The sequence below is a fragment of the Melozone crissalis genome, unplaced genomic scaffold, assembly GCF_028551555.1.
Source record: "Melozone crissalis strain CALT ecotype California unplaced genomic scaffold, PUWL_Pcris_2 ptg000026l_1, whole genome shotgun sequence".
NCBI classification, from domain to species: domain Eukaryota; kingdom Metazoa; phylum Chordata; class Aves; order Passeriformes; family Passerellidae; genus Melozone; species Melozone crissalis.
The window spans coordinates 4,347,279-4,375,245 of NW_026535804.1; the positions used below are offsets into that span (position 1 = coordinate 4,347,279).

Below are 27,967 nucleotides of genomic sequence, written 5' to 3' on the forward strand. Positions count from 1 at the left end.
AGCTTCAGTGCTCCTCTTAAAGGCTGAGAGGGGAATGAAACCTCAGGCAAAGTGGAGGGAATCCCGAGGGGCTCAGGGAGGAGAAAGGGAACTTGACACCTCCTGCTCTGAACTCCTGCCTGTGTCCACACCTCATGGTCATACATAGCCATCCTCTCTGTGTGTTCTTTGTCCAGGTGGGAGTTTGCTGCAAAGTTCTGCTCCTGTAAATATCCCCGGGTCCCTTGGAAGCTCTGCCTCCTTTCACTCCGCCTCTCCTTCTCCACCGGTCAGCCTCTCATCGCATTTCCTCCATCAGCCCCAGGGACACTTAAGCCAGTCAGAAAACACTTTCCTGGGGACATCAGCTTCTCATGGATCATTAGGTAAATGCACAGTGTGTGTGTCCCATGTACATGCCTGTCTGTGCCATGTAAGTATTTTCTTTTCAGTTGGCTTTAATTTCAATGTGTTTCACTGCTGCCATGGATCTCTTCTTCCCATGAGAACAGCAATGGGACTAGAAGCTGTTTCACCAAAAGTCAGCTAATGCCTCATGAACAAGGGAGCAATTCCCTCTATTTCCCTTGTTTCTAGGCTGGGAAAGAGGGGCAGATAGGTTAATTGCCTTGCTTTGATGATTCCTTTCAGGGAAAACAGCTCTGCCTTTTCCAGCACCAGCAAAGTGGTGCTTTGCTGAGGTTTCATATAAAACTCAGAGCTGGGTCCTCAGCTCAGCTTAGCTTAGTTTAGGTAGGGATTGGAGTTTGCCCTTGGTACTGCTTGTGGGCCAGATTGGCTTCTGGCAGCTCCAGAGCAGGCCTGGGTCCCTGGAACTTTTCCTCCTGTTTGACACTCTGCACCAGTTCTGCAGTGTGGACTTTCCAAAAAGTGTTTCAGTTTTGTCCCCTTTGCTCCTTCCCCTCCTCAAGGGTCTTTCTCTTGCATGAGAGACTGAAGGAAGAGAAATTACTTTGGAGCTTCAGCTGTATCAGGAAGAACAGGGAATTTAGCAGACAAATCTGTTTCATTATCAAGACATGGGATTACCTTGAGAAATAAAACTGTTTGGCCTCCAGGCTACAGGGACACCAGTTCAGCTCATTTCTGTTTGTAACAGTAAATATTAATTCTCTCTATTGATGCTAGACATAAATGCCTCTTAAAATCTGAGATACACTTTAATCTTTAATATTCAGCTTAACCTAATAAAATTATTACATGCTTGTGTAAGCTATTTCTGCATGCACTTATCTGTGTAACTGCATCCCTTGTTTGCACAGCCCCAGCCCATGCTTCCATGCTTGCCATTGCTGCTTGTTAGGCTTTAACAGCTTTTACAATTACTGTAATAAAAGACATCAGAGGCCATCTGTGCTCTTAATTAGGTTGAGGCTGGCTGTTTGTCCCAGTTTTTGTAAGGAAAGGAAAAATTGCTGTTTCAGAAGAAATTAGTTATGTTTATCTTGACTGTATATTTATATAAATAAAAAGCCAAAAATTGCAGGAAATTCACAAATGCATTTAAATAATTTATTTATAAAAGATATTTTTTCCATAAACACAACAAATCCTTTGCTGGGGTTTTGAGAAGATATTTAAATAGTATCTTAGCAGTTAGCAGTCATCTGTTCCATTTAACTTAGTGAGTGCACATAACATGTCAAGTGTGTAGTTATCACTTATTTGTATTGAAATTAAGTTAAAAATACCTAGTTCTGGGCTGGTTTCCACTGTGCTAGGTGCAAAATGTGCAGAGAAGGCTTTTCTGCCCAAATGTGAAATGAGAACAGCAGATGGAAAGAGGGAGTTAAAACAAATTACAAGATCAGCTTGGTCAGCACTGTGGCAGAATTTGTGGCTTGCCAGCATTCTGCTTAATGCTGGATTCCCATTCAAGAAAACTGAGGTTTGAAATATAAAATGTGAGTTGGGATTCCATTAAAACTTCTTGCTTTCATCTGAGCACCCTTCAGAGCAGCTGAAATGGATCTGTGGTAAGTGGCCTGAGCCAGCAAAGATCCCTTGCTGCTCTGCTGAATGAGTTCATGTGCCTAAGCCCTTGGTGAAGACAGTTTTGCCACTATTTGTGTCTTGGCTGGGAAGTCAGTGGTGCTGGGATAGCCCTCAGTGAGAGCCTGTTGGTCCAGGGTTCACTTGCAGGCACAGTTTAGCTGCTGTGAGATTAGAATTATCAACTGCAGCTCGATTTAGCAATATTCCCAGCCATTGGTGAGCACCACTGCATGACAATGACTCCAACATCAAACTGGAGCAAACTGTGTGGGTGAGAGTCCACACTCTGTCTCAATATTACCTTTTCCTGCTAGTTTTCCCCTGAATGCAAAGTGTGGGTATCTACTTTAAGTGAAAGTTATGGAAAGAGTACTGGACTCTGGAAAAATAGCCAGTTTTGTCTACAACTGATATTCTATTCCTTTGTCTCCTAAGCCTTGAATTTCTTCCTGAAAAGAGAGTTTATTTGAACAAGCTAAAGCAGGGAAATGGCTGATTAGTTTTCTTTGATGCTGCTCACTAGCTCAGTGCTAGAACTCTGCAGAGGATGAAGCAGAATCAGATACTATTGTCTCTACTTGTTTATAAACAGGATTTTCCAGTTCTGTTCCTTGTGTATGGAAACAGTAATGACTTGGAGCATTTTTGTGACACTGTTTGGAAGTGAAGCTCCTTTTCTCAGCCCCACACTGAGGAGACAAAAGCAGAAGTTTCTTAGGGTGTAGGGTGGGAGGAAGCACCACCTGGGTTCTGTGAACCAGCTCTGGTGGCTGTGCTGCACTGAAAATTGGGAGATAGAAGCAGGTCAGGGGTTCCCCTGAAAGAAGGGGCATTCAAGCTGACAGTCAGCTCTGCTGTAAAAGTGATGCTTCTGAAAACAGCCTGATTGATTCAAGAGTTGCCTCCACTCAGTGTCATGGTTCCTCCCTGCATCACTAAAAATGAGGCTTAATGGTGTGAAATTTCCCTATAAAGTCTCTCTATGATGGACTCTGGGTGCAGGGAGATGAAACTGATTCTTAAGATGAACTTTTTATCCTATTTGCACATTTTTGAATCCTGGATTTCACAGGGTTAGGGAGGAAATGGGGAAATTGCCAGCACCTGTGACATAACCCTCTCTATTTCCCTGTGAAACAGGTTTAAATGGGATGAACAGCAGCATATGGGAACACTTTGCTTCGGGGAGTTTTTCGCCCAGTACCTCACCTGCATTTCTGTCAGGTCCAGGTGCTGCGGAGATGGCACGGCTGCGACAGGAACTGGATGAGGCCAACGGCACAATAAAGCAGTGGGAAGAGTCTTGGAAACAAGCCAAGCAGGTACTTGGGCAAATCCTGGGATTAGGGAGTGTAAAGGAGTGGAGGGTGTCAGCCTTTCAACAGGCTCTTTCTGGACATGTGATGGACAGAGCTGTAGGCTTTACAGGTTCTCAGCATTCTTTCCTCTCCCTTGGAAATCGCCAAATTGCTTGGCCTGGTGTGTTCAGGTGCTGGAATTGCAAGGCCAGATGTCACAACAGATGCCCTGAAGTGTTGACAGTCTCTCAGACCTTTGATCCCAATAATTTATCAGTATGCAAAGTTCATCCCCTGAATGCTGTGAGCCAGATGAGTAGAACCACAGCCCAAGCAGATGGGATATGAGGAATGAGCAGTGCCTTGAAGTACGGCTCCAAACGTGTTTCAGAATTTGGGAACAGGCCAGATTGGTCAGAACTGGTGTGAGGAGTGTATGGAAATTGATAGTTTTGCCTGGGTTTCTCTTTGGAGACAGACCAAGTTTTCAGACTGCTTCTTTTACCCTCTTTGGTTGGGACTTGCAGGCTTGTGATGCTTGGAAAAAGGAGGCAGAGGAAGCAAATGATCGCGCCAACACAGCTAACATGGAATGTGAACTGGCCCGGGAGCAGAGGGAAGCCTTGGAGCTGCAAGTGAAGAAACTGCAGGAGGAGCTGGAGAGGATCCACACCGGGCAGGACCCGCAGTTCCTGCGCTCCTTCTCTGACCTGGAGACGCTCTCGCTCTCGTCGCTCTACACCCTGCAGAAACAGCTGCGGGCAAACCTGGAGAAAGTGGACAAGGTGAGTGCCAGGGCCTGGCAGGGTAGGGCTCTGCTCCTACAGGTCACAGCTTTTCCCCTTTTCTCTATTAGACACAGAAATCAGAAGCCTGATTCCAGGTAGATGTAGTCAAAGTGAGCTCTAGCTGGCTCACAGGAAGATAACTCCATCTTCTTTGTGCCTGAAGTACAGAGTGTAAATGAATCAAAGCTGCTCTGCTGATCCTAAAGGTCCTGAAAGGCATCATATTGGAATATGAATCCCAATATTACCAGTTAGATTGTGCCTGGGCCAGTCTGACCCTTGCTGCTGGGCCAAAGGCAGCAACTGTGGTGTGTCACCCCAGAGACACCTTTGGCTTGCTGGAGATTGCAGCTGGGCACTGAACAAGTCCAGGCTTGTTAGGAACTCCGTTTACCTCAGGAGGGAAGGCTTCAGGCTATGGTGAAGAGGAAAAGGAGATGGATTCTGCTGGAGGGTTTAATATCCAGAGGTTTATTCCATGGTTACAGAGGTCTGAACGTGAGCAACAGCTCCAACAGAATCTCGAGCACATGGCCTGATTACCTTTTTAAGCTCCCGGGGCAGGGGGAGGGAAGGGGACAGGTGAGCCACCAACCAGGTGGGAGGGGCAGGGTCTCAGGTGAGGATGACACCCAGACAGGCCAATGACCTCTGGGCCTGAGGGGCATCCTTTGAACTTGACCAACCACACGAGGCCTTGCTGGAATGTTAAGCCTGATTGACAGGACTCACTCAGCAAGGGGTGAGGGGGAAGGGAGAGGCGTATTGGCACACCTGGGAAGGGACCCGGAAGTCTAAAACAGGACATTACAACACACTGCAACAGCATCGTGATGTGCTGCTTCCCTTTTGCTTCAGGAGATGAGCATGGCAGCCAGCTGCAAGCCCTCCCTGCCCCGTGTGTGACACTGACGCTGTGCCCTGTCCCCTCTCTTGCAGGCAGTATTTCAGATGCAGTCAGTGAAATGCCTTAAGTGTCAGGAGGAGAACCGGGTGGTGCTGCCGTGCCAACACGCGGTGCTGTGCGAGACGTGCGCTGAGGAGGGCGAGTGCCCCATCTGCCACCCCAACAGGCCCCACTCTCTGCAGTCGTGACCTTCCAGGGACACTCCTGAGCATATCCTAGAGAACTTTTTAACTTTATACATACGTACATATATATGTATGTGTATATATATATATGTATATATGTGTGTGCATGGGCGTGGCTGTGCACCTGTAGGGACGTGCACACACACGCACATGCACACATGAAAACAGAAAATTAGTTGCAGAGCACTTTTTAATATTTTACATCCCGTATCTAAACTGCCCCTCACCCGTGCCCCACTAATTCTAACTCTTGATGAACTTTGAGAGCTGTTTTTAATACAGATCAAAGGGCCATTTGCAAAGAGTCTGTGTTTCTCCTCTTTTCTATTTAGGTGATAACAAATTTTTGACTATTTCCAGAAGGACTTAGAGTGGGCAAGAGGGGCTTCCACGTGCTTTCCAGAGGAAGAGTTGAGATCACGGGGAGGATCGAGGTGGTTTGAAATGACTTGCTCATGCCTTCGGTCCCCCTGCTCTTTCACTGACCCAGCTTGGTTAAAGCCGTCCCCCCTGATGGGAGCTCTGCCAGGCTCCTGCCTGGAGGGCCTCACACTGCCCATCTCTGAATGTGCAGGAACTTTGTCTGACATTTAATCAGCAAAGTTCACTTTTTAAATTTTTTTACACTCTTTGTATATTTGTATGAAAAGAAGAAAAGAGGGAAAAAAAAAATATTTCTATTGGACCTAGAGCAAGCCAAGCCCCAAAATTCAGTGACCAATGTTCACTGCTGATGCAGCCAACATGTTCCAGGTCTGAGCAGCCTTAGAAGTATTGCCCTTGGGTGAGCCAAAGCCCTTTATGAAGGAAATTTGGATGCAGAGGTTAGTTCTCTCCAGGCACCCCTTTGTCTGGTGGCTGTTTAGAGACTTTTTACTGTTTCAGACCAGATTCGTTTTGTTTTAGCCACAGGGACCTGATTCGTAGTCACTGCTGAAGTGCGTGAACCAATTCCAGGTAGGCTGAGGACATTTTTGTTGCCTGTGTCAGCAGCTCAGGGGTGGTTTGTGGATTGCTGGCTCCAGAAACCCTGGTGCTGGAGATGTGTGGTGACAGAAATAGTCCAGCAGGACAGAGAAATGCCACCAGCTCAGACCTGCCCAGCAGCTGAGCTTTCCTGTGACTTTCCTTACCAGCATGTCCATTGGATTTTTACATCAGGTGGATTGCAGTAACCTGCTGGGATCTCAACCAAAAGGCCACTCAGTTGACTAAACATTTTTATTTTGCACAGGGATGCTCCTGTGCTGCCCCTCCACAACCTGGAAAAGCACTGGAACCTCCAGCAGCCCACTATTGTAGGAAAACTGAATTTTTACCAGAGCCTCTCAGAAAGCTTCATATTTAATACAAACACATAATTAGGTTTGTTTCCATAATTCCACCTTTCCTCTCCATAGAAGGGGTTAATATGCATTCCCAGATGATCTCTTAAGTGCAGCTCTGTGTAGTTCTTTTTTATGTTTTCCCATTAACTTGTTTTTGGGTTTTTTTGGTAAAAATGCTTTTTTTCCATGTGTATTTTATTGTAACTAGCATCAGGTTTTTTAATTTTTTTTTAATGGAGAGACACTGTTGAGTGACTATTGTGGCTATGTTGTTTGGTTATAGCCTTTGAATGTCTGTGCCATGGGGCAGCACATCTGCCTTGGTCTGATCTTAAAGAAAGACCTTTTATTAAAATACCTGAACATTTCTCTTTTTTTTAGGAAAAATAAAAAATAAAAAAAAAATTAAAGTGGGAGGGGAGGAGGAGGAAAAAGCCCAATTAAGAAAAAAAAATTTACTAAAAAGTTTTTTTTTTTTTGTAACTAACTTAAATCATAGGAAATAAACTCTTGAATCAGATCTTTAATATTTATAAGCAGCAGAGCTGATCAGCCTGTTTTTGGCTATGGTTTGTAACACTTTTTATGAGCGTGGGGGTTTCTCTGCTCCTCTGCCTCCCCAGGGGCTGCTCAGGGGTGATGCTGCCTTTTGCCAGCCCTCTTTTTCCAGATGTGTCCAGCAGCAGCTCTGTGATTCCAGCAGGGAATCCCTCCACGTGGAGCTTGTCCCCTGAGGGCAGCCTGGGCTGTCTCTGGGACAGTCACAGGGTGATGCAGGACTTGGGGGGGTTTAGGGCAAAGAGCTGTTTGCCCCCAGTTTCCCTGGGTTACAAGGAAAAATTCCAGGCCAGAGAAAATGTGTTTTTCCCTTTTGAGTAAAACAGTTTCTCTGTTTTAAAACTTATACTGAAGGACCAAAGAATTCAGAATTTCACCTGTTTTGTGGCCCTTTAATTTGAACTTTCCATTGCCACACTGCACTCATGGCAGAGCAGCCTGAAGGAATTAGCACTAGACCCTTCCCTTGCCCCCACCCCATCCTCTCTCAGCACTCTCTTTGCACAAGCACATCGACTTTCTCACTTTTCCCTGGTTCTTGAAGAAACACTTCCTAAATTTAGGTTTCTATCAATTTGTTTGCTGCTTTAAAAAAAAAAAAAAACAGGAGAGGAATATTGAAATGTGAATTTATTTTCTTAAGCATCAGATGGAAAAGAGAACTTCATCTTTGCATATTTTTAGAATGTTCTGGTGGGCCATTTAAAGACAATTTCTGAACCAAATGAGGTGGGAGCAGGGGGAAGGAGCAGCATTCCTGACCCACTCCAGCAGTTGTTGCTGCCTGCTCCGTGCAGGAAGGACAAACCATAATCACAGCACTGCAGTTGAGGCTTTAGAATCTGTGATCAGCTTTTGTATGGTGTAAAAAGAGCTGAAATAAACCTGGTGCTAATAAGTGCAGCCCCTGTCACGTACTGTCAGGCTTCCTTCTGAAGCAGGAACTCCCTTTCCAGGACACACAGTAACACAGCAGAGCTGAGGGGGCTTCACAACAAAAGTGGGGTCCACAGGGTTCCTTGGGGAGCAGCCCATGGCTGGCTCCTGCCTCCTTTCACAGACTCCTGAGTGGATAATGACATTTTCCTCCCCAAATTTTTGGGAGCTTCAGAAGAGCTGACCTTGGTGATTAATTGGGCAGGTCGGACACTTCTGAGTTGAGAGCTGGGGGAAGGAGTTGTGGCTGTGTTGTGAAACCACAGCATCCTAAAGGTCAATAAACTTTTACATTATTATGGAAAACCAACCTAGAAGGAGCTGGCTTGGGACAACACTAGCCTGGGTAGATCCAGAGCAACAAGCAGGGTCAGAGCTGTAGGTGAGAGCCAGGAGGTGAAGGATTTTAGGCTGCCAGGACCACTTTGAGCTCCTCTCTGGCCTTAGGTGCCGTAGCCACGTGCCTGCAGTGGCACAGGAGGGACCCAGGAAAGGTCTCAGAGCTGGAGCACATTTCCTAAAGCCGATCCCACCCCTGGGGGTCCCTGCAGCTGATCCCCTGCTGAAGGGTTTTACACTTTTGTACATCTCTGAAGCTGAACCTGAGCCACTGGCAAGGCTTGTGCAGCTGAGACAATGAAGAGAATTCCTTACCCTGGGAGGAAGCCCTTAACACTGAATGGACTCAGTCACCCCTTGCTGTTCCCCCAGCCTCTGAACCTCCTCTCTTCCTCCTTTTCCCTTATCTGAGAAGGAAGAATATTACCAGTGTTTTCCTCCAGAATTATTATAATCCTTGGAGTGATGGCCAACAGCAAAATAGATGTTACTGATGTAAAACCTAGTATTTTAAAGGTGAAGTATTCCTGCGAAGTAGTGACTGCATTGGAGAGATTTCTGGGGCTTCCCCACTCTGTAGCTTCCAATGTTAAAACAAAATAAATACAGTATACATTTTAAAAAAATAATAATAATACACACTGCAGTATTTCTGGTGGCAATTCTTGCCCAGTCCCTTCCCTGCTTTCCCCAGGAGGAAGGGCACTGGGCAGAGGCGCCCCTAGTCCGTGTAGAAGTTGGCAGAATGGTGATCAGTGGTGTAAAACGTGTTGTTGATTCCATGTATAGAACTGTGATTTCAGCTGTCGTTCTCTCGTACTCTGTAAATATGTGTTTTGGCTGTCGGAAACCTGGTTTAGACTCTTTTCTTGGCAGAGTGAATTTGCATGTGGGGCTGGAAAGAACTCAATCTGTGTCACAGTTTCCAAGGGCAGGATGGATTTTTTTTTTTTTTTAGACGACAATAAATTTTTATTTTTTTGCTAAGAAAAAAAAATACAAACTGAAGCGGTGTGTGCGTGTGTGTGTGTGCCTGGGTGGATGTGCAGCCCTGGGCTCTGCTCTGGGCCTTGGGAGGGTGGAGAAATCTGGGATTTGGAGCCCTCAGAACAACAGATCCGGGGCCAATTTTCACACAACCAAGAATAATTTCTCTCTGAGCTCCCTTCCCTTTTCAGGGTGTTGAAATTCACTTTCCTGGTGGAGGTGTGGTGAAAGAGGGGGAACATCGATGCAATGTGGTTAAGGTGGGGCAGAGACCTCTTTGGAAGTGGCAAATCCAAACATTTCTCACCCACATTCTTGGTCTGGACATGGATTTATGTCCTGGAAGAGCCAGGCTGGACAGAGGTGAGCTGTGCCTGCACAGTGGATGCAGTGTTTTGTGTTTTGGCACCCAGAAGAACACACCTGGCCTGTGGATCCAAGAATTACCTGTTAATTAATTTGGTCTAATTGATGCATCAAAGATGCATCAACCACTTCCCATTAGTCCAACCACAACAATAATCTGAATGGGCCCATTTGTATTGCAGATTATTGGTAGCACAATAAAATCAGTAGATCTAAGTGCCAGCCCCTTCCCTCTTGTGTTCTGGCCGTCTGCCTGTGTGAGGTTCTTCACCAGGATCAGGAGGATGATGATGGAGACTTCTTCCTCTTTGTCATGCTTGCATTTGCTAGGAGCTGGTTTTGTGTGCTTCAAGCTTTATTTTTTAATGTTTGGGCTGTTTTCCTGCTCCATGGGGTTAGTTGTGCTCTGACTGATTAAGGTTTATTAGTCTTTCTCTAAAAGATGGGATTTCTTTTGGGGTGGGAGAAGACCCACACCACTGCCTGTAGCTGAGCAAAAATTCAGCTAAAACACCTTGAATAATAGTTAATAGCTTGTTGTGCAAACAGCCTCAGAAGAGAGGTCAGCCTGTGCCACCTGCTCCCTGCGACACACCTGGCTGCTGGCAGCCCAGGGCAAGGTGGGACACAGTGATTTTTTAAGTAATATCCAAAAATTAGTTCAAACCTCCAGCCTCGTGGAGTAAACCTCATAATAAAGCACGAGGTGGCTGCCAGCAGGTGCCAGCCCCAGATGAGCCACAGGGTGCTGGACCCAGCTGAATGACACCCCAGACAGCATCCCCACAATCCCAGACCCAGCTCTGGAATTTTATTTCTCTGCACTAAAACCTAAGCCAGCAAATGGCTTCCTTGGGAGCCCGCAGTGCCTTAATCCCTCCTGCTGTGGGCTCTGTCACACAGCTACCAAAGGAGCTTTTTCCTTTTCCCACCCCCACATCCAGGATTTGACCTGAGCTGACCCAGAGGCTGCTCTGCCCACCAGGGAGCAGCTGGTGCTCAGGCACCCGGGAGGGGAGGGGGCTGCTTTTAATTCCCTGTGCCTGGCAGCTCCCAGGGACCTGCTGCAGCTCAAACACGGCCACCTCCATGCAGAGTGAGCTCCAGGTGTAGAATTAGTAATAATTGCAGGGAAAACAAGCTCCAAAAAACCCAGCAAATTGTTAAAACCACCTGCCTTGTCTGGCATTTTTACTGTCATACTGGGTCACCCCACATGGATGCACCCTGCAGAGTTTCCCACCACTTGCAGAGGGACCCAGGTTTCTGGCACAGGCTGGGAGTGATGCCAGGGACCTGCACCCCATGCCTGGGCTGTCAGCTGCCCAAAATGCCTCCTGGTTTGGCTGCCAGGCCTGAGATGCTCTTTATTGCCAGCAAGATCCCAGGCTGCCAGGAGGTCAGTGAAATTGGTGGTAAAATTTAAAAAAAAAAAAAAAAAAAAAAAGAGACACAAGAGCCATACACATTTTTAAAAAGGAGAAATTCAGCAGCTCCCACCAGACCTCAAATGCCTTGTCCCACCCCACTGTGCTGCTGCCCCAAAGCACACAGCCCACGCACCAGCTTTGTGGCTTTTCATTTAAAATAAGAGGCTTATCCACAGGAGAATGAGGGGAAAAAGAAATTAAAAAATTTAAAGAAAAACCAAAACTGAAGGCAGGTTTGGCCATGGCTGTCCCCAGCCTGAATCAGTCGTGTTGCAGACAGGAGGGCTGGGGACACGGCCAGGAGATGCAGCACTGGCAGTGACAAACTCCAGAGGGACAGACAGGGACAGCCACACTTCCACATCCCTCGTGTAGTGTTACTAGTCCAGGCAGGCAGGCAAAGAAATCCCCTCCAGTGCACCTGCCCACCCTCCCTGGCTCATGGAGCGCTGCTGCCCGAAGGTGGGGCTGAGCTGGGTGCTGGGAGCTGCTGGGCAGGCACAGGGACCCCTCTGTCCCCACACTCCCTGCAGATGCTTCTGGCTCCAACACCACCAAAGTTCCCCTTTCAGGGCCATCTTCCTGCCCCTCCTTCACTCTGTCTCCTTGGACTGCTTGGCTCGTTGCTTGCGGAGCTTGACGAAGGCCTGAGCTTCTTTGTCCCTTTTCCTGGACTCCAGCAGCTGCAGGATCTCATCTGCCAGAGGAGAGGGCAGTGATGGTGGGAGACGCTCCCCACAGCCCCCTCCCCGCTCTGCAGGGGCTGTGGCACCACATACCCGAGGGCTTGGGGTGCGTGAGGGGCAGCCGGGTCTGGGGCACCCGTCCCGTGTCAGCCTCGTCCTCCTCGCTGTCGAGGCCGGGCAGGCGGCACAGGGGGAAGAAGGCTTCGCCCTCCAGGTCGTTGGAGCCCAGCACGTCGTAGTCAAACACGGTCAGCAGCAGACAGGCCCCTTCCTGCCGGCACTTCTCAGGGGGGATCAAGCTGCAGGGCCGTGGGAGGCAGAGGATCATCACAGCACATCCCATCCCATTCCCTCAGGCCCTTCTGTGCTCCACGGGCAGCCACAGCCCCACAGTGACCCAAACCCCTCTGAGCCCAGGGCCCCAGCACATCCCGCATTGACGCAAACCCCTCAGGGTCCAGGGCACCAGCACAGCCCCACAGCGACCCAAACCCCTCAGAGCCCCAGCACAGCCCCACACTGACCCAAACTCCTCTGAGCCCCAGCACAGCCCCACAGCGACCCAAACCCCTCAGAGCCCCAGCACAGCCCCATAGTGACCCAAACCCCTCTGAGCCCAGGGCCCCAGCACAGCCCTGCACTGACCCAAACCCCTCTGAGCCCAGGGCCCCAGCACAGCCCCGCACTGACCCAAACCCTTTAGAGCCCCGGCACAGCCCCACACTGACCCAAACCCCTCTGAGCCCCAGCACAGCCCCATAGTGACCCAAACCCCTCAGGGCCCCAGCACAGCCCCGCACTGACCCAAACCCCTCTGAGCCCCAGCACAGCCCCATAGTGACCCAAACCCCTCAGGGCCCCAGCACAGCCCCGCATCCTCCCCGGTGTGTGGGGACCCCCCTGCACATGGCAGCTCCTGGAGCAGCAGCCCCATGGCAGAGGCTCCCTGAGGAGAGCCTGAGGGGGGCCTGAGGGGGGCTACTTCTCCTGAGGGGCTGTGGGGATGGGGGCCCGGTGGGTGTCAGCCCCTACATACAAGTCGAAGGCCTCGTCGAAGAGCGGGTGCAGCTCGTTCCTCTTGCACTGGGTGGTCCGAGCCACCACCTCGGGGAACTCGTGCCGGGGCTCCAGGGTGAGCTGCACGAAGGGGTCGCTGGAGCCTGGTGGGGTGCAGACATCAGCCCCCTCCCCTGGCCCCTCTGCCCCGGCATGAACCCAGCCGGGGGTCTTGGACACACTGGGGGGGCGCGGGGGGCTCAGGGCAGACTCAACCCGATCCCCAGCCCAGCCCGGGGTCCTGGAGGGTGCGGGAGCATCCCCGAGCCCGCCCGCACAGCGACCGGCCGGGCTGGCTGCAGGAGCAGTGACATCTCCTGGAGAGCTCCCCGAACGACAGCCGGACCCGGAGAAGGTCGCTGCTCGCCCCGGAGTATTTTTTTATCTGCGACTGCTTTGCATGAGGAAGAAAAGCTGCCTGCCCTGGCTGCGGGCTTGTGCCACAAGCAGTGAGACGTGGGCACTGTGTCCTGCATAGTCCTGCCTGCCACATCCCACTGAACCAACCAGAACCAGCGCTATAACCCCCCTTTTCCCCCAAATCCACCTCCTTGCATAAAAAAGCAAATCAAGACAGAGTCCAAGCATTGCCAGCATCTCTCCTGACTGGAGCGTACCAGGGACCAAGGACAGGGGACCCTGGGGCTGCCCTGCCCACCCACACCCACCGTTGGAGTCCAGCGGGATGAGGTTGGTGGCGTTGAGCACTTCCACGTGGAGTTTCTGCTCCGAAGGCCGGTACAGAGCTTTGATGGTCACGGCCCCGTACTTCTCTGAGCTCGTGTCCAGCTGGGCAGTTGGGCACAAGGATAAGGATGCTGTCCTTCATCCCCGTCATGGAGGGGATGCACAGGGTCGGGCAGAGGAATTTTGGGGAATCCTCTGGGATGCATTGAGCCCTCTCCTGCTCAACGCTGTGGCAAAACAGCCCCAGGACTGGGAGGGTGGTGGGGAAATTCCGCATTTCCACAGGCAGGGCCTGTGAGCAAGGGTAGGACGTGGGAAGGGGCTGGGAGCAGCATCTGGAGTCCTACCTGCTGCTGGATCCTGTTGCTGAAGTATTTCTGGATGAGTTTGCGGCTGCTGGTGGAGCACAGAGCCAGGTGAGCCTCCAGCGTCTGTGGGGAGGGGCAGAGGGGATGGTCAAGCACATGGACAGGTCCACAGCCTGGGGATGTCCTCCCTGGTATCCCTTCCTCCCACAGGAACCCACAGGGACCCCCCCCCCCCCATCCCCATCTCCATACCCTGAAGGCTGCACTGTGGAGGGTCTCCAGTGGCAGCCCGCAGCCCTCGGCGTGGAAGCACCGCTCCAGGCTCTGGGGACAAGGATGCTGTCAGCCACCAACCAAACCCCTGTCCTTGGCAGGGACCCCCCGCCTCCCCTTGGTACCTTCAGGGCACAGAACAGCCTCTGGCAGTGCTGGACCGAGGGCACCTGCGGCCCCCGAGCTGCTGAGAGCACGGACAGGGTGTGGTGCCACAGGAGAGTGAGGAGGCTGCAGGGGAGAGGGAGGCTGTGAGCAGGATCCAGGGGCTGGGCTGCAGGGATGGCCTTCAGCTGAAGGGCTCTGCCAAGCCCCAGAAGGAAGGGCCTCATCCTGCCAGCCCTGAAGTGGGATGGCCCCAAGCCCCATGGAGCTGAGGAGATGCTCCTGCCCAAGGGATGGTGACTCTGGTGGCCTCTGCCACAGCGCATCCCAAGTGCCCTGGTCACCTTTTGAAGTTCTCCTGGACCAGATGCTCATTGAGGTACTGCAGCTCCGACTCCAGGAACTTCATGAGTGGGATGATGGACTGCAGAGAGAGGAGAGGGCATTGGGGAGGGAAGGAAGGGTATCCAGCAGGGCACAGCAGGCCAGGGAGGATCCCAGAGAGGCTCCTTCCCACACAGGCAGGCTGTGCCTGGTGTGGTCCTGCCGCTGACATGGGCACCAAGCAAAGGCTGTGGAGCTCTGGGCCCCATCACTGGTGTGTCCTGTGCCCCAGGCACAGGGAGCAGGGATGGACAGAGACAGAGGCACCCACCAAGCAAGCAAAGGCTATCCATGGCTGCCCAAAATGGTGGTCCAGGAGGGGCTGGACCAGATACTTACATCCTCAGGCTTCTGGGTGTCACTGGAAGATGAAAGCTCCTGGATGTGTCTGGCAATGCCCTTTTCCAGCTGCCAAGGAGAAACGCAGGAAGAGACTTGGACTTTGTTCTCTGCAGCAGCCTCCCCATGCCTAGCTCCACCTTATCTCCATCCCAGGAGCATTATGGGCTTCAGGACACCTTGGGTGAAACTGCTCTGGGCCAGGTGAGGGCCAAGGGGGCATCAGAGGCAGGTGGTCACCTTGGTAGCCAGGGCTTGCACCACGTCCCGGACCTCGTGGTCCAGGCAGGCCACGGTGCTGTCGAGCTGGTTGTGCAGAGCGTTCTGGATCTGCTGGGGCTCGATGATGCCCCTGGTGCGCTGCTCCAGCTGGGCCCAGGCCAGCTGGGATGGCAGCTTCAGCATCTGCAGCCGCAGCTGCTCGATGTTGTTCACCACGATGCAGAGCTGGGGGAGGTGGGTCTGCTTCAGGGTCCACACCCCCTGGAGCATCCCACATCCCCATCCCCGAGGCAATGTCCATCATTTTTCCCATTCCCATCCCACATCCCCGTTCCCATCTCCATCCTCATCCCTAGTCTCATCTCCATCACCATCTCCATTCTCATTTTCATCCTCACCTGTGTCCCCATCCCCATCCTGCTCCCCCTGCTCACATAATTTCCTTCCTGGTTTTCCAGGATTATGGCTTTTGGTGGCCAACTGTGGAACCCAAACTGGGGATGTCAGCTGGGTTCTCAGCAGCTCAGCTCCCTCTTTGTCCAGACACCAGGGCCAAATCCTGCCCTTCCTGGAGCAACCAGGATAGGTTCAATACCAACCTTGTTGGCCGCCTCGCCCTCGTTCTGCTCACTCAGGGACAGAGCCTCAGCCCTCTCCTTGATGAGCTTGCAGTACATCAGGGAGATCTTGCACATGTCCTGCAGGGCAGAGAGGAAACCAGCAGGAGTGAAATAGGCAACAGGAGGATCACTGTGGGCTCAGGGAGTCCCATCACCGGGGGTACTGGCTCCTTCAAGGAGACACATCCCCAAGAGCAGGAGGAGGAAACTCCAGGTGCTGGTGCCCAGCTGCACAAACCTCCAGGAGGTTGACCATGATCATGAAGGCTTTCTCAGGGTCTGGCCAGTTGAGCTGCTGCCAGGTTGTCACGATCTGGGCGTAGCAGGTGGACAGGTCAACAGTGGATGTGCTGTGCTTGTGGTACCCGTAAGGCTTCAGCTGAGGGGCAGAGAAGGCACACACAGCTTGAAAAGGGAGATGCCATCCCAGAGAGCAGAGCTGCTCCTTCACTTTAAGGCTCTCTGGTTCATCATCAGCTCCTTATACCCCAATATATCATCACACAACCAACCACTTTGGAGAGTGGAGGAGATGAGGATGGATGGAGCAGCACAGACAGCACCCTGCTTCCCTCCATACACCCTCCCAGTGCTGCTGGACCCCACTAAGAGCAGCCATGGCTGCCTTCCCTCCCCTCTCCAGAGAGGCTGGAAGCAAAGGGGATTCTCACAGCAAGATCACAAGGGCTGCCAGGGAGCAGTGAGGGAAGGGACACAGGGACATGGTGTGGGGCCAGGCTGGGTGGGATCAGCTGGCCCAGGGGACCACGTACTTTGTTATTTGGCAGAGGAAGCAGGCTGCTCCTGGGCTGCCAGAGGCACCTGTGGCGGTGCCAGTGCTGTGAGCCAGGCCCAGCAGCAGGGCATGGAGGGCAGCTGCAGTGTCCCCAAAGGGAGGAGGGAGATTTCTCCTCCCCACATTACCTGGTCCATCTGGATGGCTCTCTGGGCCCTCTCCAGCGTGGTGGTGTAGGCCTTCTGCAGCCACAGGGGCAACGCTTCCTCAAACCACTGGTGGAAGTTGCTCAGAGCCAGAGGTCCATCCCTGTGGAGGAAGGCATCCCTGTGGAGGTTCTCCAACCACACAGCAGTGGCACAGGACTGTCACCCCTCCTGCTCTCACACCAACCCCAGCCAGGGATCAGCCCCAAACCCTCTGCTGATGCTCCCATTGACACCAGGCACCAACAGCCTGCTCTGCCTGCTGTGCAGTTAGTGATGAAGGATCTGGAGATCCTCTCAGCTGACTGCTGGATGCCTCCCTCTGGCACCTTTCCCCTCTGAGGTTGGATACCTGCTTGGGAGGGAGTCCTTCATCTGATAGAGCTCCTGCAGTTTCCTGTAGAGATCAAAGAGGCTCTCGGCCGTGGGTTTGGACATGCTGCTGTCCACCTTGTGCAGCTGCTCCTGGACATGCTCTGCCACCTGGAGGGGAGCAAGGCCAGGGAGGACACAGTGAGGCCCAGCCAGGAAGGCTCCTTCAGGAGTGAGGGTCAGCTCAGGGCACTCCTCTTCCCTTTGGGTGGCATTTCAGGAGATTTGTCGGGTCAAACACTCCCCATAGTCACTCTATGGGCACACAGGGGGAGTTTCTCTTGCTCCCCTTCCAAGCTTGCAACAAGGAGTTGCCACCTGAAAGGTGGCCAAAAACCTCAGCCTGGCTTTAGACTTTAGTCTCCTGAGGGCAGAACAGTCCAGGCTTGCTCACCAGGCTCTCCAGCTCCAGGTAGGCAATGGAGAAGATATTCAACTTCAGGTTGCTGCAAGAGAGAAAGTGGATTCAGGAGCCTGCCAGCCCCAGGCCAGCAAACCCTGCCAGGCCATGTCCTGGGTGAGGCCAGCACAGCCCTAAGGGGCAGAGGTGGGACCAAAGACCCCACCTGTGGAGCCCAAGGGCCAAGGAATGAGGCACCAAAGGGCCCTGGCACTCTTGATCCCAGGGAAGGTGGGAGGGGGTGAGATCAAGCACTGAAACCTACGTGCTGAACAATTTATTCCAGATCTTTTGGCACTGCTTGAGATCTTCTATCACCTCCAGGAGGAGCATGGACAAGGCTTTGCTATTCTCCTCTATGCTCTGCAAAGGGAAGAACAGCTTGTTTTGGATGCTCAGACATTCTGAGGTGACTTTATTATGTTGGAGGGACAGAGATGGGAACTGACCTTCACCATGGGCTTGAGGTGCTGCTTCTGCATGTGGAACCACTCCGTGGTGCCTGACTGCAAGAGAGGAGTCCTGGTGGGATGGCAGGGAAGCAGGAGGAGCAAAGCCAACTCTGTCACCCCCTTCACTCTCCCTGTCCCCTGGGTGAGGAGAGAACCTGTGGCTGGAGCCACCAGGTTGCAGGGGCAGGTATTTCCCATGCCATGGTGATCCATGTGGATTTGCTGAGGTGTGGGCATTGGGCAGGGGGTGGAAGGAAAGGGAGACCCACAGGGTCCCACCCTGCAGGGGTTGGGGTGGGTGAGACCCCAGTACCTTCAGAGCTGTGGAGACCATCTGGGGGAGGTCAGGGCTGGGTGTGCACAGCTCATGGAAAGCTTTGGTTTTGCACATCTGGACAAGGACCCTGCAAAGTGAGAGCCTGGAGTGAAGCCCAGCCCCTGCCATCAGAAACAAGCACCTCTCCCCTCACAGACCCTGCCCAAAGAGCCTTCCCCTCCCAGCAACGTCCCCACGGGGAGCCCAGGACGAGAGAAGGCACAGGACAAGCGTCACAGCAGCCTAGACAGGGCTCACACTGAGTTTTGCCAAGCTCAGGGGTTTGTCCTGAGCCACAGGACCCCACGTGCAGCTGGCAGCAGTGACCCACTCACCGCAGCAGGGACTGGAGCCTCTCCGTGGACCTCGGGACAGAGAGGGGGAAAATGATGCGGAACCTACGGATGAGGGAGACCCCGTAGGTCAGCAGGGACTGGAAGGACTCGGCCAGCTCTGCCTTCTGGAAAGAAAGGAAACATGCACGGTCCTCCTCAGTCACAGGCAGGTGCTGGCAGGAGCACAGAGGAGGGAGCTGCTGCTCCCATTCCTTCCCAGCCTCCTCCAGGGATGGGAAAAAAAATCCCTGATGTCTCTGGTAGCTTCTCCCTGGAGAAGCTGAACTAAGCTTTGTGCTTAAACCTCATTGCTATGCATGGAAAATGCGGTGTCTCAGCAGGGTGCAGGGATGCTCTGGGAAAACAGGCTGGGAGCAGCAGAAATTGGGTCATATTTAAGTTTTGTTGTGATTGACCTGATGGCAGGGATGGGGGAGGGGGATGTCAGTGCAAAGGGTAAGGGGCTCTCCACAGAGAGGGGGAACAAACCACTGGGAAATGCCCTGCAGACAGCCTGGCACCCCTGTACCCCACAGCCTCCTGCCCCAGGGGCTCTGGCAGGAGAGGCTCAGGGTTGGGTGCCTGGGTTCCTTTAGGGGTTCCTGGCAGGAGAGGCTCAGAGCTGGGTGTCTGGGGTACCTTTAGGGGTTCTTGGCAGGAGAGGCTCAGGACTGGGTACTTTTAGGGGCACTTTTAGGGGTTCCTGGGAGGGGAGGCTCAGGGTTGGGTCCTGGGGCACTTTTAGGGGTTCCTGGGAGGAGAGGCTCAGGCCTGGGTGCCTGATCTCCCTGATCCCTGCCCTCACCTGCTCTGGCCTCAGGCGCTCCTGCACCCAGCGGTACTCGATGCTGGTGATCTGGTGGAGCAGGCAGCTGCTGTTGAACTCCAGGCTCTGGTAGAGTTTGCTGTAGGCCAGCCACTGCCTGGGGAGGAGGGAGGGCTGGGCTGAGCTCCCAGGGCTGGGGGACACCCAGGAGCCAGCCACAGTCGCAGCTGGGGGCACAGGGGGCACCCAGGGAGCAACACCTGAGCTCAGGGGACAGAGCAGCTGTGGGGAGAGGGTCCCAGCAAGGCCCCAGGTGCTGCCCTGGGTGTGGGGTACTCACGCCATGTCCTGGTGGAAGTCAGAGAGGTCCTTCTGTGTGGCGTGCAGGTACAGCACGGTGCTGGCGTGGCTGCTCAGCTCCCCATCCCAGGAGGTGCTGCCAGCCTGCAGGAGGGAAAGGGGGAGGAATGTGTCCTGGAGCAAGACAGGATGAGCAGGACAGGCACCATGGGGGGTGTCACAGACATATTTTATGAAAAATCCTTTCCTTAGGATTTTTTTCTCCTGAGAAGCTGAGAGGCCTCAGGAACAAAATGTACACATTGATTATCTGCTGCTGTGGAATGCAACAGGTGGATCTGTGATTGGTCTCATGTGGTTGTTTCTAATTAATGGCCAATCACAGTCAGCTGGCTCAGACTCGCTGTCCAAGACCAAAGCCTTTGTTATCATTCTTCTTTTTCTATTTTTAGCCAGCCTTCTGATGAAATCCTTTCTTCTATTCTTTTAGTACAGTTTTAATATAATATATATCATAAAATAATAAATCAAGTCTTCTGAAACATGGAGTCAGATCCTTGTCTATTCCCTCTTCCTTGGACCCCTGGGAACACCATCATTTGCAGGAGTGGGAGCCCCAGAAAGGTGCCAGGCATCCTCCTGACCCTCATTCCCATCACACAGTGAGTTGGGGTGTGGGCTGCAAAGGAAGGCCTCCCCAGCCCAGCTGCTTCTGCTGCTGGTGGCAGCCCTGGTGGTACCTGGTGCTGCAGGATCTCGTGGGACACCAGCTGCTGCAGGAGGTGGCGGTGCACGGTGTAGCTCGGCTGTGTCCGGCTGCTCGTGGTGGCCCTCTGCAAAGAGACCAGGCAGAGAGAACCATCACCTGCCTGGACACACAGGGACACTGCCACGGCGGGGACACAGGGCCCAAAAGGCAGGGCTGGAGAGCCAAGGGCTGTGGGTGCACCAGGAGCAGGGTCCCGGTGCTGGCACTGAGCTCAGGGCAGGGTCCAGCACCTGCACACCCTGTGCTGGCACCTGGGGCCCCCAGACAAGCCCAGGGGACAGGCAGCTGTCCCAAGGCAATGGGAAGGACCTTTCCACATCCCATCCCACCTTCTTGTGTGTCAGCAGGAACTGCAGGTGACAGTGTCCCCGCTCGGGATAGGTCTCTGTCCGTGGCTCCAGCTGGTACCACTGGTCATCCCAGCAGTGCAGGTCCTGCAGGCACAGAGGGACAAGGGGGAAGCCCTGGGCAGCCTTCCCAGGAGAAGGAACTCATTCAGAGACCAGGGGATCTTCATCCCACTGCATTCATGGGGCAGGAAGATTCAGCATTGGATTTAAAACACAGGACGTGCAGTGACTGAGGGTGTTGGAATCACACCACGGCACAGGGAGAGCCTGTGGCTCTGACAGGGATCCTGGATGTGCCACAGGGCGCTGCCACAGGGCTGGGATCCTGCCTGGGTCCTGCGTGGATCCTGCGTGGATCCTGCGTGGATCCTGTGTGGATCCTGCGTGGATCCTGCGTGGATCCTGTGTGGATCCTGCGTGGATCCTGCGTGGGTCCTGCGTGGATCCTGCGTGGATCCTGTGTGGATCCTGTGTGGATCCTGCCTGGGTCCTGCGTGGATCCTGCGTGGATCCTGTGTGGATCCTGTGTGGATCCTGTGTGGATCCTGTGTGGGTCCTGCGTGGATCCTGCGTGGATCCTGTGTGGGTCCTGCGTGGATCCTGTGTGGATCCTGTGTGGATCCTGTGTGGATCCTGCGTGGATCCTGTGTGGGTCCTGCCTGGGTCCTGTGTGGATCCTGTGTGGATCCTACCTGGGTCCTGTGTGGATCCTGCCTGGGTCCAGTGTGGATCCTGCGTGGATCCTGTGTGGATCCTGTGTGGATCCTGTGTGGATCCTGCGTGGATCCTGTGTGGATCCTGTGTGGATCCTGTGTGGGTCCTGCGTGGATCCTGCCCGGACCCCGCGAGGTTTCACCGGGGAAAGTCCTGGGCAGTCCCTCGGAGGAGGGGAGGCAGGCAGGGCTCACCTTCAGGCGAACCACCACGTTCCCCAGGAAATCGTCCTGCCCTTTGTCTTTGCGAGCATCTTTAAAGATCCTGGAAGGCACAAAGAGCCGAGGGGGTGGGAAGGTGCCTGCAGCCATGCCCCCGGCCGTGCGACACAGACCTGCTGCCCCTCTCCCTCCTCCCAAGGGCGATTTATAAAACTCAGCAGGCAGATCAGCCTTTTCCACCCCTCTTTCCTCAGCAGCCCTGGGGCCACACCAGCACCAACCTCTTGAGGCCGTGCAGGTCCGTGAGCTCCCCCAGCTTGTGCCGCATCGACTCCACCACGTCCGAGTCCCTGCGAGGATGGAAAAACAGAGCAGGGAATTGCAGTGACGGTGGAGAGGGAAAGCACAGGAGCAGGGAGGTGTCAGGGTTGAGGCCACCCCCAAACCCAGCCCAAATTTGCGAGCACGTGGGTCTCCATAAATTAAAACAGGGTTTAGGAGCAGCCCTGCCTGGGCACCGCCAGCCTGGCTTTCCCTGCTGGCACAGGTCACATCCTGCACTGAGCATTGCTCCACGGAGAGTGATGGCAAAGGGGTTCCCATCACTTCAGGGCCTTTAAAGAAGTGGCAGATTGAATCCCCAGGAGGCAGCACCCCTCGGGCGGGTCCTGGGCTCACGGGGATGCTGTCACTCACCACATGTCCAGGTGGAAGCTGGCTGTCTCCACATCTTTGAACTCCCTGCAAGGCACCAGGGGATGCTGTCATTCCAGTAACACAGGAATGGTGAGCCCCCATCCCCAGCCAAGAGCCCTGGCCATGCCCTGCATCCCCCAGAGAGCAGAGCCAAGGGGTGGGGGTGGATTACAGGATGAAGGTCTCGTTCCACACTGGGCTGAGGGTCTGGTTTATGACTTGGGTGCGATGGATTTGGTCCTCAGGGATGAGGTCTTTGACCACAGCCTTCATCCTCTTCTTGTGGTCGGGGTGGGCTGGCTCCTGGCTCCTGGTGTCGATGCCCAGCAGGCAGTATGGGTCACTGAGCCCTGCAGGGACACAGCTCTGGGGATTCCCTCGGCAGCAGCAGCTGCCCCTCTCCCCACGGGACACCCCCCTCCACTTACCACTGACATCTTTACCCAAAATTCCCTTGGCTTCCTTCACAGTGGCTTTCAGGCAGTAAATGGGGCTCTGGAAAAAATGAATAAACAGACATTGATGTGAGGGGTCTGTCATTACAGACAGACATGAGACAGGAGACATCTTTTCATTAAAATCCTTTTGTTAGGATTTTTCCTGCTGAAGCTGAGAAGTTTCAGCAACAAAATGCAAACAATGTTTATCTGCTGCTGTGGAATGCAACAGGTGGACCCGTGATTGGTCTCCTGTGGATGTTTGGATTTACTGACCACTCAGGGCAGAGCTGGCTCTTGCTTTCTGCCGGGACACAGATCTTTGTTATTGATTCCTTTTCTATTCTTAGCTTAGCTAGCTTCTGAGAACTTTCTCTCTATTCTTTTTAGTATAGTCATAATGTAATATATATATATCATAAAATAATAAATCAAGCCTTCTGAACATGAGGTCAACATTCTGGCCTCTCTCTTCATCCTGCAACCCTTGCAAGCCCTGTGACAGGGGTCACCAACCCTGAAAGGAAGGATCAACCCTGCATGGAAGGATGGGGCTGGAGCAGGACCCTGCCATCAGCTCCCACCCAAGCAGTGACAACCCCAGGGCAGCCCAAATCCCCACCCCAGGGGCTCAGGGGCACTGCAGCTCCCCAGCAGCCCCCTACTGCACCCTGGGGACACTGTACCTCCAGCTCCATGACCTGCTGCATGATGACTCCGTGCTCCTCTGCGTCCATGCCAAAAGCCTGTGTGGATATTGGGGCTGGTGATGGATGCTGCCCTGTTAACAGGGGCTGGAGAGCAGCCAGGGGCTTCCCTCTGCTCCCTGGGAGCCAGCAGCAGCCCAAGGGGAGAGGAGAGTGGCTGAGTCCAGCAGGAAGGCTGGGGACCAGCTGAAAGCTCTTGAGGGAGAGCCTTCTTCCCACCATCCCCAGCCTAAGATAAACACTTCTCCCCAGGGCTAATATTTCCCAGCCACAGGATGCTCCCAGCCCTCCAGCTGCATGCTGCTGCTACATCTCTCATGGTGCTTGTTAAAAGCTCCGAGTGACCCTCATGATTATTGGCTCCAAACAACCAGAGAGAAATTGTGTGTGGTGGGGGTCAGGGCAAGTTCTGCAAGGTGGGATGGGGCACTTCCACATCCTGGCCCAGCCCAAGCCCCTGGCACAGGGAAAGCCCAACCTCATTCAAAGCCCAACCTGGGTCTGCGGGCAGATAAAACCAGCACTGGGAGATAAAAGAAACAGTGGGAAGGATTCCACTGATTGATGAATGGAAAAAGATATTTGCTTTCACAAGTAAACTTCAGGTTTGTTGATAAACAAAATTAGACATTGAGAGATGAAAGAAACAATGGGGAAGAAAAACCCCTAAATTCTGTAAGAATTAGAAATGAAAAGGGAGGGTTGTACATTAATATTCTCATGTTGAGGGTTGTACATTAACATTCTCAAGTTTGCAAGTAGAAGTTTGCTATTCAGCCTCCTGAGAATGCTGTGATCTCCTGTGAACCACCAGAGTAAATCAAAGTGAGTGTTTAAAGAGGGAGCTTGGGGCATAACAGACCCCTACCAGCCCTGCAGCTGGGAGGGTGGACATGGCAGGGGACAGGTTTTGGGGAGCCTGTCAGGAAGGGGCTGCACCTTCTGCACGTAGGAGTAGAGCTCCTGGGAGTCCCCGACGTGCTGCTGCTCGGGCTTGCCCAGGCGGTGCCGGATGGTGTAGAGAACTTCCTCGTAGAGCAGGGCCAGCTGTGGGGACAGTGTGACACCTCCCGTGGGGACAGCCAGCAGGGATGCCCCAGGAGCAGCAGGATTTCCATGCAAACCCCAGCAGCAGCAGGATTTCCATGCAAAGCCCAGAAGCAGCAGGATTTCCATGCATCCCCAGGAGCAGCAGGATTTCCATGCATCTCCCAGCAGCAGGATTTCCATGCAAAGCCCAGGAGCAGCAGGATTTCCATAAAAATCCCAAGAGCAACAGGATTTCCATGCAAACCCCAGCAGCAGCAGGATTTCCATGCAAAGCCCAAGAGCAGCAGGATTTCCATGCATCCCCCAGCAGCAGCAGGATTTCCATGCAAAGCCCAGGAGCAGCAGGATTTCCATAAAAACCCCAGGAGCAGCAGGATTTCCATACATCCCCAGGAGCAGCAGGATTTCCATGCAAACCCCAGAAGCAGCAGGATTTCCATAAAAACCCCAGGAGCAGCAGGATTTCCATGCATCCCCAGCAGCAGCAGGATTTCCATCCAAGCTCCATGCCAGGCCCTGCCACCCCCTGCCTCCAGCCCTCCACCTGCTGTCCCTGGGGAGCTGGGCCATGTCCCCAAGCCCCTGCAGCACTGCCACCCCCTCCAGGGCCACCAAGGGCCACCAGGGTGGGGCCAAACTCGTACCTCCTCCTTGGAGAAGCGGTGGGACAGATCCATCTGGGGAGAGAAGAGGAGCAGAGAGGTTTCCCATCAAGGGCATGGTTTGGGGAGGAAGCCGTGGCCGGACAGGGCAGGGCAGCCAGGGTGGGGTGGCATCACCCACAGCACATGAGGCTGGCACGTCCCAAAGGATGCTGTGACACCCCATGGCTGAGGGACAATGTCCCCCATCACCCACCAGCAGGGCAGCACGGGGGGCTTCACCCCCAAGTCCCATTAATTGAGGAGGGGGCTGTGAGGGTGCCAACAGCAGCTTGGGGTGACCCCCAAGCAGGCACCTGTCACCCCAGAGCCACTCACCCCAGCAGCACCAGGCTGGAGGGCAGAGCAGCTGAGGGACAGAGCATGGTGAGGAGCTCCAGGCTGGGCAAGGAGATGCCAAAAGGCACCAGGATTTGGGGCACTGCTGCAAATCTCTGACAGCTGCAAGGGAGCACTGCTCATCCCCCACGTGAAGGATGCCCAGGACAGCTCTGACTGTCCAAACAGGAATTAAATCTGAGTGGTGACAGTGCCAGAGGAAGGGAACTGGAGTCCCTGTGCCATCTGTTACTGGTCCTGGCACTGGAGCCTCTGGGAGTACAAGGGGGTGACACCAAAAAATGCAACAGAAGCCTTTAAAATGAGTTTGGGCTTTTCTGGGCTGAGGGGGGTTTGCAGAGCATGGTCCCAGCAGGGCTCGTGCAGGGCTGGAGGGGATGGATGGAGGGGATGGAGGGGATGGATGGATGGATGGATGGATGGATGGATGGATGGATGGATGGACAAATCCTACCTGTGGGTCAGCCCAGGCCCCACAGTGACCTTAGAAACCCCTAACAAAAAAAAACAAACCAACCCTGAGCTTGAACATTAACATTTGCTTATGGCAAATCTAGGGCTGGCATAATCCCCCGGCCATCTGGACTGAATTCAACCCTTCCAGCCCTGGCGAGTTTAACCCTTGAGCTGCTTCTCTCCCACCTGCCTCCACATCCCCCCTTGTACCCTCTGCTGGGGCTCTGGTGCCTCAGCAGCCCCCTGTGAAAGGGTCCTGTTGCACTCAGGAGGTGCCAGCCTGGTTCCATGCACCTTCTGCTGCTGCTGGCACTGTCCTGCCTGTGCCAGGGCACGGGGGCACGGCCCCATCCCAAACCTTTCAGCATCCCCTCAGTCAGTGCTGCCCCATTGCAAGCTCACAAGCACAGAGGGGACAGAAAAAGCACTTTATTTCTCTGCTGCTGTTATTTATTATCAGCAAGACTCAAGCATCTGTTCCTCACCCAGCAGTGGGGTAGCCCAGGAGGGCAGAGGAGGAATCCCTGCTGGTTTGGGGCAGCTCCTGCTGTTCCATTCTGCCTGGACACAGTGGCAGCTGGATCCCTGTGCTCCCATGTGCACACGGGACTGGCTAAGCTAAAGCTGAGCTGAGCCACCAGGACGTATTCACTGCTGCTAATCCTCGTGCCAAGAGTCCAGCTCAAATCCAGGGGTGTTGCTTAAACCCAGGTCTGGATGCAGCCCCCAGCATGAGCCCAGCCCAGCAGCTGCAGCAGAGGGGAGGCAGCAGGGACAGGGGTGCTCAGGAGGGGGGACAACCCCTGGGAGGGGACAGCCCCAGGACAGACAGACAGACAGACAGCCCCAGGACAGACAGACAGCCCTAGGACAGACAGACAGACAGCCCTAGGACAGACAGCCCCAGGACAGACAGACAGCCCCAGGACAGACCATCCCAGGACAGACAGACAGACAGCCCCAGGACAGACAGCCGGGACAGACCATCCCAGGACAGACAGACAGCCCCAGGACAGATAGACAGCCCCAGGACAGACAGACAGCCCCAGGAGCCCAGTGGGGCATTGTGCCCTCGTGCTCCCAGCAGCACCGCAGAGCTCTGGCTCCCATCTCACCAGGACAGACACACAGACACGGCGCCCAGAGGGAGTTGGTCACTTTGGGATGGCCTGGAGCAGGGTGTGGGGGCAGCTGTGGCAGCACAGAGCCCAGAGGGGCTCACAGGGACCCTCAGTGGGGGCTCAGAGCTGCAGCTGACCCCGTACTCCCCCTGGGGTGACCATTTACCCGGGTAGGTACCCTCACACCCAGGCCTTGTTCCTTTTCCCCCTCTTTTCCCCCATTCCCCTTTTACAGCCTCAGCACCCAGCATTGTCCCCAAGGCCCCTGGGTACAGCCACCCTGACCTGCCTGCTGCCATCATCCCCAAACACCTCCCCGTGACCCCCTGAGCTCCAATTCACCCCAAACACCTCCCCATCACCCCTGAGCTCCAATCCACTTCAAACACCTCCCCATCACCCCCTGAGCTCCAATCCACCCCAAACACCTCCCCATCACCCCTGAGCTCCTACCTCGGGGCTCTCCTCCCCGGGGAGGGTCCCCGGGGGGCTCTGGCCTGCAGGATCCATCTGGGGCAGGCTGAGCGTGGGGCAGGGCTGCAGCTGTGCCTGCAGCTCGCTGCTCACGGGAGGAAACCACAGCCCTTATCAGAGCGTGGCCATTTTAGCTGAGCGGAAACGAGCGCGGGGCTCCTCGCTGAGCTCCCCGCGACTCAGGCGCCCCCCCTGGCCCTGATCCTCAGCACCTCCTGGCCTTGCTCCCCAGCACCCAACCCTGCTCCCCATCATCTCCTGGCTCTGCTCCCCAGCCCTGCTCCTCAGCACCCCAACACTGCTCCCAGCACCCCAACACTGCTCCCAGCACCCCAACACTGCTCCCAGCAC

General features: G+C 54.0%; 2 protein-coding genes across 5 annotated transcripts in view; one reads left to right on the forward strand and one right to left on the reverse strand.

The window, feature by feature from the left end:
• Window positions 1-8,087, forward strand: part of UNK (unk zinc finger) — a 45,100-nt gene extending 37,013 nt beyond the window's left edge. For 3 of the 4 annotated variants that reach the window (XM_054278584.1, XM_054278581.1, XM_054278583.1), the window contains 4 exons: window positions 177-365; window positions 3,136-3,317; window positions 3,821-4,078; window positions 5,021-8,087. In XM_054278584.1, coding sequence (XP_054134559.1) covers window positions 177-365; window positions 3,136-3,317; window positions 3,821-4,078; window positions 5,021-5,176 — 785 coding nt within the window. In that variant the 3' untranslated portion in view covers window positions 5,177-8,087. The remainder of the gene's footprint in view (window positions 1-176; window positions 366-3,135; window positions 3,318-3,820; window positions 4,079-5,020) is intronic. The other variant, XM_054278582.1, reaches the window with a different exon arrangement.
• A 3,552-nt stretch (window positions 8,088-11,639) lies between these two features.
• UNC13D (unc-13 homolog D) lies at window positions 11,640-27,652 on the reverse strand. Its single transcript, XM_054278897.1, has 32 exons — window positions 27,596-27,652; window positions 25,209-25,241; window positions 24,454-24,561; window positions 23,494-23,553; window positions 22,799-22,865; window positions 22,543-22,720; window positions 22,371-22,415; window positions 21,956-22,024; window positions 21,708-21,777; window positions 20,779-20,883; window positions 20,421-20,513; window positions 19,721-19,824; window positions 19,420-19,537; window positions 18,615-18,739; window positions 18,277-18,367; window positions 17,961-18,017; window positions 17,777-17,874; window positions 17,506-17,557; window positions 17,092-17,222; window positions 16,722-16,842; window positions 16,036-16,176; window positions 15,777-15,875; window positions 15,196-15,402; window positions 14,956-15,024; window positions 14,577-14,656; window positions 14,253-14,358; window positions 14,107-14,178; window positions 13,894-13,977; window positions 13,528-13,648; window positions 12,840-12,963; window positions 11,897-12,102; window positions 11,640-11,814 (listed from the first exon to the last, which is right to left on the reverse strand). Exons 1-32 carry the CDS (start codon window positions 27,650-27,652, stop codon window positions 11,711-11,713), a joined length of 3,195 nt encoding a protein of 1,064 aa, XP_054134872.1. The 3' UTR covers window positions 11,640-11,710.
• Between the last annotated feature and the right edge of the window lie 315 nt (window positions 27,653-27,967).